An 11,695-nucleotide genomic window follows, 5' to 3' on the forward strand; every position below is an offset into this window, starting at 1 on the left:
CGCCTAATCGCGTACTCCCTGCCTAAACCCAACCAATCCAACCAACGGGGCAACGTTACTCGCGAATCAGAGGCAGAGTAAAAAGCCTTTGCCATTCCAGGAAACGGAAAAAGCTGGGAGAGAGACGTGACAAGACTTCCAAGTTTTGGATATACAGGGGAGACAGTAGCACAGGAAATGTCTATACATGACAAGACCTTTTGTCCAGGTGTACTGTCGCCATCAGTTCCTTTATGGCAAATGGAGGTCCCAAAGCCTGATTTAGAGATGCTTTGGCTTAAGTCAGAAAATCTTGAATCGGATTTGGTTCATGAATTCCAATGTCATATAATGGAAAGATATCAGAAACACATATTAATTTTTACTGATGGTTCAAATGATCAAGAAACAGGTGCTACAGGAGCAGCTTCTGTTGTTCAGCGGTGGAATGCCCAAGCTTGTAAAAGAACCTCAAATTTCCTAAGTGTGTTCACAGTGGAGTTGTATGCAATCCTGATGGCAGTGCAATGGACTGAACAGATTCAGAACCAAAAAGTGTTGATATGATATATAATTCGCATGGGTCCCAGCTTATGTAGGTATTGCAACAAATGAACAGGCTGATAAGTTGATCAAGGAAGCTGCTCAAAAGGAGGCTATAGATGTCACCATTAATCTATCTAAGGCGGAGGGTAAAAGTATTGTGTGGCAGGGAACTATTTTAAAATGGCAACAGCTCTGGGAGCAAGAACACAAAGAGGGGCACTTATTCTCAATCTCTAGTAAGGTCACTGACTCAGTTTATGTTTGTTAAAGAAGGAGGGGTAGACGAGGGAAGAGGTTATTATTTCTAGAATGAAGATTGGTCACACGTTTCTGAACAGCACTGTATTTATTTTAGGAAAGCACCAGAGTGGTTTGTGTTCATGTCAGGAGCCGGAGACAGTGCAACATGTTTTGATTTCTTGTAGAAATTATGACCGCCAACGATATGATCTACTTAGAGAATTGCAAGAAATTGGCTTGGAAGAAGTGTCTCTGAAAAGTATTTTAGAAGTAGGATCAAGCGGGAGGGGAAAACGTTGTTTTTCAAATTTTTAGTAGACACTGGACTGTATCATCGGATATAGTGCACTAAGGTGATAGTTCCGTAGATGGCAGCAATGCAACTTTTTGGATGCCGGCTGCCGTAAAATCCCAAAGAAGAAGAAGGAAACGGAAATGTGCTACATTTCCGGAGCTAACTTATTACACCAACTTGTTTGCTAACAGCAGTGTGAGCTAACGTCGTTTGTTTATTTGCGCTACTTCGAGGAAACATGTTTGGTGTTAAACTTTGGGTGACCCTCTTCTTTCCTCTGACTTTAAATGGATTAATACTCGGACAGGAACACGGTAAGAAACAGATATCAGACGCTAATCAGTTCGTAGTTCTTGCTGGCCCTTCTTTCACATCACCTCAGTGTTAAAATTAAAATTCAGCTTGTCGTCGATATAAATCAGGTATTTAGGTAGTTCTCTACAAAGTCTAGGACCTGTCCCTTGATCATACTACTCTCATGGGTTAATGGTCCTTAGTCTTTGTTACATTGAGATGAAGGAATTCACTGTCCCTGACATATTGTCCCACATTCCCCATACAATCAGGGTTAAAATTAGTACGCCGTTTACCAGCCAAATGCTGGTGAAATATGCAAGTGGCGGTAGATTGGCTTCACTCACCAGCCAAAACCCAATGGTAATCTATTGAATGGCTGGTAATATTTGAACATTCATTAGCCATTTGGCTGGTAGACGAAAAAGTTAATTTTGAAGCCTGCATACAATGTCCTTAATTATGAACCTGCTAAACCAGCTGTTTAACATGTGTTTGGGTTATGGTTATGATTATGGTTTAGGGTTAGGCAACCTGTCTCAAATAAGACCCTCATCATTTTGATGATCAGTTTTTGGAAAATAATTTTTGGACACTAAACTGCACGTATACCAGTTTAAGCCCTGTGTTGGTCAGTGCAGAGTGTAGTGACTAGAGATGGGGCTGGGGCTAGAGGGTCTGTCAGTGTCAGCGGGGGCCCGGGGGCCCTTGTTAACACGGCTGACTGCAGAGAGGAAGAACCAGTTTTTATGGTGGGAGGTTTTGGTCCTGATGGGCCTCAGCCTCCTGCCAGAGGGGAGGGGTTCACACTGTTAGTGTCCGCGGTGAGAGGTATCGGCTATCATCTTTTTCCTACTTCATATTTATATATGTATATGTTTTATAATCTTTATGCCGCTTATCATAATTCAGGAGCTGTCAAATAGCTGTCATATAGATGTTGTTAAAGAGCTGTCATATAGATGTTAAAGAGCGTCATACAGATGTTGTTAAAGAGCTGTCATATAGACGTTGTTAAAGAGCTGTCATATAGATGTTAAAGAGCTGTCATATAGATGTTGTTAAAGAGCTGTCATATAGACATTGTCAAAGAGCTGTCATATAGATGTTGTTAAAGAGCTGTCATATAGATGTTAAAGAGCTGTCATATAGATGTTAAAGAGCTGTCATATAGATGTTAAAGAGCTGTCATATAGATGTTAAAGAGCTGTCATATAGATGTTAAAGAGCTGTCATATAGATGTTGTTAAAGAGCTGTCATATAGATGTTAAAGAGCTGTCATATAGATGTTGTTAAAGAGCTGTCATATAGATGTTAAAGAGCTGTCATATAGATGTTAAAGAGCTGTCATATAGATGTTAAAGAGCTGTCATATAGATGTTAAAGAGCTGTCATATAGATGTTGTTAAAGAGCTGTCATATAGATGTTGTTAAAGAGCTGTCATATAGATGTTGTTAAAGAGCTGTCATATAGATGTTAAAGAGCTGTCATATAGATGTTGTTAAAGAGCTGTCATATAGATGTTAAAGAGCTGTCATACAGATGTTGTTAAAGATCTGTCGAGTCTTTGGTTTTATGAACGTTCCAGGTGGAGAGCTGTGCTGTTAAAGGAGTGTAAAATGTATTTCAGGCATCTTGTCATCATATCAAGTACATGATGTGTTGATGTTGTGGTGAAGTTCATATTAAACCTCATGTTTCTGTGTTAGCCCCTAGTTTATACAGTCAATGGTTCCAACAGGTTGGTGTTTAGTTTAGTTTAGACTGCAGCTGCTTTCAGCAATAATCTCAGTACTAATAATTATGGATCAATATTTATTATTTTAAGTCATTAGTAGGTATGTTATTTACATGAAGTCCAGGCCATAAGTGACTTGTCAAAAGTCTACTTACAGTCAGGAGTCATGTGATTACTGCAGGTTTTCCTCATGTTACTACTGATGCTCAGTACTCTGTCTTCCAGTTATTCTCCGTTGATTTAAACCGTCTGTGTGAAGTGTTATAGAGAAAAAAACTTTACTACTTTTTATAGGTCCAAAAACACTTGATGTTTCAACATCCCAGTTCTCAGATTTAGTGGCTGAGTTTGAGTTGCTCATAATAATAATTTGTTATTTATAATGGCAAGGTGAAATGAAATAACCGCTATGCTGGTTCAGCAACAATATCTCTGATCTTTGTCAGAGAAAGAGATCAGAGTGTTTGATGGAGACTCTCTGCAGTATGATGCTTTTAGGAGAGTTATTGAAGAAAAGAAGACTGTCAGAATGTTATGTGTATTCAGATTTTCTCTCACTTTCTTTGCCTTAACCTGACTTTCTCTATTTAAACATAATGATTAAAGTATGTTTTGTCTTTCAGGTCCAGGTGGTGTTAGAGTGGTTGTGAAAGAAGACAGAGATGGCATGTTACCCTGTTCTCTCAGCACCAAGGAGAGCATTGTATCAGGGGTCTTTGTCTGGAGGAAAGTTGCTCAGAAAGATGAAGGTCTGAAGGAGGTGTTCCTGTATGACGTAGGCAAACATTACAACAACGGTCGTCCAGGTCAGAGTGAGCAGTTCAAAGGTCGAGTCTCTCATTTTCAAGATGAACTGGATCACGGCAACGCCTCCATAATCATCAGAAATACAAAGATATCTGACAGTGGAAACTACACCTGTGATTTTCCTCGTCTTCGCCCACGTCAAACATTCTCCATTGAACTTGTTGTTGGTGAGTACTTTTATTAAACATTAAATTCTTGATTTATTGTTTGTAGATCTCCAGATGTCATCTGAGGTTAGAACATGGACTGTTCTTCTTTGTCCACTCAGTCTTCTGTTTAAACCTCTGACAAAGAAACTACAGATCCAGGATGTTGTTAAAACATATGAACAACACGACTATTGGATGTTGTTCCTGAACGATCCATTTTAACAAAAATAAATCACAACTTTACACATTATGGTACAAAAGTTTTTGACACACACACACACACACACACACACACACACACACACACACACACACACACACTCCAGCCTTTCAAAATGCAACAACACACACCGTGAGCCCCATCTCTCTGTAACGCACATAGTTTATTTTATAATTTTTTGGGGCATTATAGGCCTTTATTTGACAGGACAGCTGAGGAAATGAAAGGGGGAGAGGGGGAATGACATGCAGCAAAGGGCCGCAGGTCGGAGTCGAACCCGGGCCCCGCCGGTCCGAGGAGTGAACCTCTATATATGGGCCTGTTCTACCAGCTGAGCTATCCGGCTCCGAACGTAGTTTTTGCTGCATGTCTGTATGACGTGGAAACGTTGGACAGCCAATCACAAACTAGGGCTGGGTGATATGGAGAAAATCCAATATCACAATATTTTTGACCAAATACCTCGATACCGCAACGATATTGTAGGGTTGACTATTTGTGCTTTCACAAAATATTTACACAATGAGATTTTAGATAAATAATCATCAGTAATGTGGATATAATGACTATGTGGGTAAAGGGAAATAATAGAACAGTTACAACAGTCTGGTAAGTTCAGAAAATTATAGCACTTTACTGTAATACAGCCTTTAAAACCAGGAAAAGACACTTATGCCATATTACGATATCATGATATCCAAAATCTATGACAATATCTAGTGTCATATCACGATATTGATATAATATCGAGATATTGCCCAGCTCTATCACAAACATGATTAGATCTTGTTAGAAGCATGCTGCATGCCTATTGGCTCACTGCCACTGATGAGACTTACTCCTAGATATTTAATCTTTTGATACTTAAGAAATTCAGTTGATAAACCTAAAAAGTATCAAAGTTGGGTACCCAGCCCGAAGATTGATGGACAGGCAGCATGTGAACGGTTCCCCTCCTGCTCCCTCCTTAAATCATCAACAACCTCAAAACATAAATCTCATGTTGAGTTTTTGTGAATGTCTTCATCCAAATATATAGTTTTGTCATGGGTTTAATGGAGGAGCTACCTCAGTAAACTATCCAGAGCACATTTTCACTGTTTAAATACGATCTGTCAACAAGGAGCACTCTGTGATGTTGAGACAATTACAATTTCAGAATGATTCAGTGGACCAGGAGGTTTCTCATAGTTTCAACATGTGATACTTATGGTATAAAAATTGACCTGCCATCTTTTTCTTCTCTTCTCCTTTGCTTCTACCTGATCTTGTCTTTCCACGTAAGCAACTAATCAATGACCCTGATGGTCCTGCTGCCTGCAGGATCTTCTAAATCCTGGTGTAGGACCTGAGTCTCTGCCTCTGCTTACTGCTGCTCTAATGGTAACTCAGCTGCTGCTTGCTTTAACCACTCGGCTTCCTGGACCAAGGGAGTTTTGAGTGTTTTACGTCCATGTTTACTAGTTTGCTTCTTCTTCCCTGTCATTGTTGGTGCATGGCTGCATGTTTTGGCATCTTTCAGTCTTGATGCTAAGCTAGGGTGACCAGACGTCCCGGTTTGACCGGGACAGTCCTGATTTTGAGCTGCCTGTCCCAAGTCCCTACAAAAGCCTGTCGGGACGCTTAAAATGTCCCGGTTTACACCAACCACTATGAAATTGTCCCGGTTGTCAGCGTACATACGCGATGCGTCGCGTGCGTATGCGGCGCAGGCGCGTATGCGGCGCGTGGGCGTATGCGTTGCGTAAGGGCAGGCGTACGTCCCCATCCGGTCCGTTCCGTCCGTCCGTCCGTCCGTCCGTCCGTCCAGAGGGGAATTGGGCCGGAGCACAGCCTCCGACTCCTCAGGCCCCACACCCTGCCGGCGCTCAGCCCCGTCTCCTTTAGCACCAAATATTGTTATTCCACTTGAATTATTTTTCATCTCCTGGCAAATACATGGCATATGAGACTAATTAACAAGACTACACAGAGAAACCCAGGCTACATGGAATTATTGTCATAATAGGCTCATTCAAGATTTGAGCTGGCGCCTCCCCCTGTAAAGTGGACGAGATCAGGCGTCAGCAGCCCGGGTGACAAAAATCCGCTGTCAAGTTGGACAGTTTGCAGCCGTTTCCGGCAGCGCTTCAGGCTGAACAGGAAGTCACAGAATCACTCAAATCCTGTTAGGTCCAATCCGATTTAAATAAAATGTTATCAGACCCATAAATCACCTTTGTAGGCTACACAGTCTCCAGCTGTTTTATAAAGACAGAGTAGCTGTCAAAATGTTCTACCTGCGATCTGGTGCTGATGTTAATACACAACAGACTGTAGATGATCTGTAATCTGAACAGATTTAGTCTCTCTCACTTCTAAACGTCACTATCAGCCACACTACATGTGTTCTGTACAGAATAATCCTTTAAATCTGACACATAGCAAAACTAAAAGCTTATACAAAACGTCATCATGTTGAGTTGATTCTGAACCAATCAGCTGTTAGATCAGCTGAGAGCCCGGCGTTTAGTTAGTGGGTCCACCACTAGAGTTGTGGAAACCAACTAAGTTTGTTAGGAAGTGGGTGATGACAAGGAGGTCAGCAGACCATGCTGCCTGTAGACAAAGGCAGCATAAACCAGAGGAGCCTGCCTTTACATTTGGAAGCTGATGAATGCATGAATTGTAGTATGTGAATAAGTAAATGTGATGTATTTAAAGTGTAACTGTTATGTCCGCACAAGTGCCTCAAGTGTTGTTTGGGTTGTTTTAATGCATTGAGTTGAGTAATGACCTCCCGTGTCGGTGTGATTAAATCAAACATAACATAAACTGCCAAAGAAATTGGCCCTGATTCTCTTAAATCAACATAATTTTCTTGTTTTAAAAAGATGTTTACATATTTGCCAACCAGTATTTTCAAACATATTCAATTTCATACATTTTCCGAGGGTGAAATCCATTGCCTGCCTGTTAACATTAAAGGTAAAAAATAATAATAAAGTAAGTGAATTGTAAAGTATTTCTCTTGAATAACTACTCAACTACCTTACACATACTGGAAAAGAGCCCCTTTGGTGTAAAACCCATTAAGTCATTTTATCGGCACGATTTTGAATGATGACCATTCACCGTAAATAAGGGCTCCCCCCTCCCTACAAAAGCCAATTTAACCAACCGTGTGTGTCAGTCAATGGTAGCGGCCCACGTCTGTAATCTGTCTGACCTGGGCTGGCACATGTTCTTGTTAAAGCGGGGGATGCACGTGCACTACGGTCACGCGCAAGTGTCCCGGTTTTAGTTCTGGGAAATCTATTCACCCTATGCTAAGCTAAGCTAACCATCTGCTGGCTGTAGCTTCATATTTACCGTAAGACGGAGTGGTATCGATCTTCTTATACAACAAAGCAAATAATAATACAACCCAAATTCCAGAAAAAGTTGGGACGTTTTTTAAATTTTAATAAAATGAAAACTAAAAGACTTTCAAATCACAGAGCCAATATTTTATTCACAATAGAACATAGATAACATAGCAAATGTTTAAACTGAGAAATTTTACAATTTTATGCACAATATGAGCTCTTTTAAAATGTAATGCCTGCTACAGGTCTCAAAAAAGTTGGCACCGGGGGCAACAAATGGCTTTTAGGCATTACATTTTATATACCATTCTTTATAATGACCAAGAGTTATTACCATTCTTTATAATGACCAAGTGTTATTACCATTCTTTAGAATGACCAAGAGTTATTACCATTCTTTATAATGACCAAGAGTTATTACCATTATTTAGAATGACCAAGAGTTATTACTATTATTTAGAATGACCGACCAAGATCCCAGAGCCCAATGTGTCCCAGTGTCTGGTTTTATCTGAGCAACAATCAAAATAACCAATAACCCAAAAATAGTTAAAGGTCACATTCAGATTTCCTGTTTCTTTGTTCTTCTCTTTAAACACAATGTATCTACAGTCAGGGATTAACATAACAATGTTATATTATCACATTTCTCATTTCTATAATTTTATTGTATTCATCTTTAATAAACTTTTGTTCAAACTGTTCACAGCCGCGACACCGAAGCCATCTGTAACAATCCTTGATGCCACAGCTGGCTGGGTCCTGCTGCAGTGTGAGGTTCATGGTGCTTCTCTAACATCTGGAGTGGAGTGGAAGGACAGTGCTGGAAACACACTTCCTGCTGAGGAGACACGGACCCCAGAGAGAGACCACTACTACATCACCCTCAACACTACTGTTACCAGGACCAGCCGTTACCGCTGTGTAGTAACACAGGAGGAAATCAGCCATCAGACTCACGCTGAGATCTTTGTGCCTATCAGTGGTGAGATTTCTTCTTGGTGGTTTAATCAGGAAATAATTTAATTTGTTCATGTATTATATGTAAGATCTTTAGACACCTTTAAGTGTGTAGTCTGTGTGCTGTACCTGAGATGCAGTTTGAGTTACAGCAGCTGTTTGTGATGTGTTTCAGGGAAAGTGTGTGAGGACTCATGCAGTAAAGAGGCCGGATGGTTGTTTGGTGGATTTTTTTTGGGAGTTCTGAGTGTTGCTATAGTTCTAGCTCTGCTTGTAGTCACAAATACCATCACAATACGCTGCTATAAAGGTAAGTTTAGTCTAATTCTAAGGAATTTGAATCCTAGCCTTTGTATGTGGTTATTATAACACGGCTGTGAACCAATCAGATTTGATTTGAGCTACCTGTTTGTATAACAGGCTTTTGATGAAATGTAAATTTGTTTTGGCCACCAAAATAATATCTGTGTAATATAAAAGTTGACTTTATGGAATGTATACTTTTCTTTGCTGCAGGTTCTCGTCAGCAGGGAAACGGTCCATGCGAAAAGTGTTCAGAGATGCTACGTCCACAAAATGGTCGATGACTTTAAGTCTGTGTGTTTACTTGTACATCTGTCTTTGTGAGAATCAGTTTGAATTTTTGAATTTGTGTGTTTGAGGGTTCAGACCAGAGGCCCTTCCTAGTACAGGCCTCAGGTACGGTGTTCATTTTAGGACATCCTCAGATCTCAGACTCAGGTGTTAAACTCAAACACAACAGTCTTGACAATATACCAAGAAACTTTGGAGCAGATTGTCACATTTTATTGCTGTTCATATTTACCCTCAATTCACATTACTTTGGGAAACTGTATTGTTTGGATTCACTCAATATGATAGAAAGTTTAATTCAGAGTATTATGTGATACATTTTATAATTATTTTAACCAAATTTTATTTACATGAGTCAAAGTTTTTGAAAAAGAATCCAACCTTTTTGGAGCTGGCTTCCAATATTAAACAATACATATTTTCCATATCTGAATGTACAAACAAAAAAACATAGATCATATTACTACCTCTGTAAGCTGTACAAAATATTTATATGAAGTTTTTTGCTTTGTTTTGATTTCTGTCCTTTAGTAACCCCTAGGGATGCACCGATCCGACTTTTTCAGTCCCGATACCAGGGCTTTGTGTATCTGTCGATACCCGATACCGATCCGATACCGTTGTTGAAATAATAATTACCTGTATGCTCCGCTGCATGCTTGAAGTGATGTGTCTTTAATGTTAGCACGGCCGAGTAATGTTAGAGCGACGGGCAACAACCGTGTCTAAATTATGTCAGATTTTTTAGAAACAAAAACTTGGGAACAACAGACGGCTCCTCTCTTGAGCACACGTTGTTCTGGTGTATCTCCGCTCTTTCTTCATCCTCTAGCTAACTTTCTTCTCGGTTCTTGAATGTGCAGTAGCAACCGGAGCCTCTCCCAGATTAACAGACTGTTATGCTACCTGGCTAGCTAGGCTAGGCTAGCAGCTATAATGTTACCCAGTTGGGCGGTGTAGCTACATTTGTAAATGTAAAATTATTAGTGTTAGAAATTGTTTGTCACAAATTGTTATATGCTTTGGTGTTTTATCATTTTAAAGCGCCCATATTATGCTCATTTTCAGGTTCATAACTGTATTTTAAGGTTGTACCAGAATAGGTTTACATGGTTTAATTTTCAAAAAACACCATATTGTTGTTGTACTGCACAGCTCTCTCTCACTGCTGCAGATCCTCTTTTCACCTGGTTTCTGTTTTAGCTACAGAGTGAGACCTCTTTTCATCTTCTTCTTCTGTACTATCTTTGATTGCACTCACACATGCTCAGTAGCTCAGATGTAGAGCATGTCAGCTAGCTAACTCTATAGAGACAGTAAAAGAAAGCCTGTTTCTCCAACTTTGGTCAGTTACAAGGCAGGATTAGCTGGGAGACTTCTAAATGAGGGCACACATTGTAATAGTTTTTGAATTTGGTGAACTTGTGTTGTTTTACGTTAGCATGCTCGCTTAACGGTAGCATGCTTACGAGCTAACGGTTGTGGTTAGCCAGCTCATTTCGGACTGTGACGTCACAGTCCGAGCCGATTTTGAACAGCTCACTAGGAGACTAAAGGCAGGACACATTCAGAAACCGTATCTCACTCAGAACAGCATGGATGGATTTTTTTCAAAGTTTGTATGTGTGTGGAAGCACCAGAGACACAAAAGAACACCCCAAATCCCAGAAAAAGTGATTTTTTCATAATATGGGCACTTTAAAGAGAGTTAGTTGTGGGTTATTAATTGTTGTGTTATAAAGTTACTACCATGAGTGAGAAGGGTACGCAGTTAACGGGTCCAGTGAGGCTACGGAGAAGAAAAAAAAAAAAACTGGATATATTTTGTCAATATCGGGGCCGATCCTAATATCGGATCGGTGTACTCCTAGTAACCCCCTTTTTCCCGTTTTCTGAGGCTGACAGAGGGTTTTCTGAGGCTGCTTTTTCTGGGATTGAAAGAGGTTTTTCTGACGCTGAGGCCGTTTTGTTTGAGTCTGACACCTGAGTCTGAGATCTGACGATGTCCTAAAATGAACACTGTACTCAGGTTTTAAGATTGAGCTCAGAATCAGGTTTGGGTTAAACATTTAGATCTGAAGTTTGATGTTAAGGAATGCATTATTTCAACCAGTGTCCTCACAAGTATAGAAGTATGGTGTGTTTGTGTGTCTGTAAATAATGTTCAGTGTAAATATGCAATCTGTTGCCTTATAGGAGATCTTTGTGAGACTTATTATGGTCTGTTGTTGGTTGGGCCTACAGAGTGAGTTTGACAAAATAAATATTACAATATAATTTACATCTATAAGAAAAATCAACAACATAACAATCTACACTCTGACAGATCAACAAAGATTTAATAAGGTTTCACAAAGATCATATTTATTGCAGGGATTTTTATTTAATGTCGCTGTAGGTCAACATGATTGTTAAGCTCTCTGCATGTTCCTTTTTATGTTTTTTTTTTTTTTGTATTTGACCTTGTTTTATTTTCCTGTTTCACCATCTCATATTATATTTTCTCACTGTTGTAAAGTCTCTC

The 11,695-nt window shown here is 39.8% G+C and overlaps 1 protein-coding gene across 2 annotated transcripts; it reads left to right on the forward strand.

Annotated features, from left to right (window-relative positions):
• The first annotated feature begins 1,210 nt into the window (after positions 1–1,210).
• On the forward strand, positions 1,211–10,006 carry LOC120557312 (butyrophilin subfamily 1 member A1-like). Of its 2 annotated transcripts, XM_039797515.1 has the most exons (5): positions 1,211–1,374; positions 3,718–4,068; positions 8,327–8,602; positions 8,753–8,887; positions 9,094–10,006. In XM_039797515.1, exons 1-5 carry the CDS (start codon positions 1,299–1,301, stop codon positions 9,162–9,164), a joined length of 909 nt encoding a protein of 302 aa, XP_039653449.1. In that variant the 5' UTR covers positions 1,211–1,298; the 3' UTR covers positions 9,165–10,006. The 2 variants fall into 2 exon arrangements, with proteins under 2 accessions (XP_039653449.1, XP_039653450.1); XM_039797516.1 differs by lacking the exon at positions 8,753–8,887.
• The last annotated feature ends 1,689 nt before the right edge of the window (positions 10,007–11,695 follow it).

This window comes from Perca fluviatilis, chromosome 4, assembly GCF_010015445.1.
Source record: "Perca fluviatilis chromosome 4, GENO_Pfluv_1.0, whole genome shotgun sequence".
In the NCBI taxonomy this organism is placed as follows: Eukaryota; Metazoa; Chordata; class Actinopteri; order Perciformes; family Percidae; genus Perca; species Perca fluviatilis.

Bases quoted from the DNA above. Each gene is read 5' to 3' on its own strand.
- LOC120557312 (XM_039797515.1), top strand. From the start codon at position 1,299: ATGTTTGGTGTTAAACTTTGGGTGACCCTCTTCTTTCCTCTGACTTTA. The intron at 1,375-3,717 runs GTAAGAAACAGA...TTTGTCTTTCAG, and splicing joins AATACTCGGACAGGAACACG to GTCCAGGTGGTGTTAGAGTG. The intron at 4,069-8,326 runs GTGAGTACTTTT...AACTGTTCACAG, and splicing joins CTCCATTGAACTTGTTGTTG to CCGCGACACCGAAGCCATCT.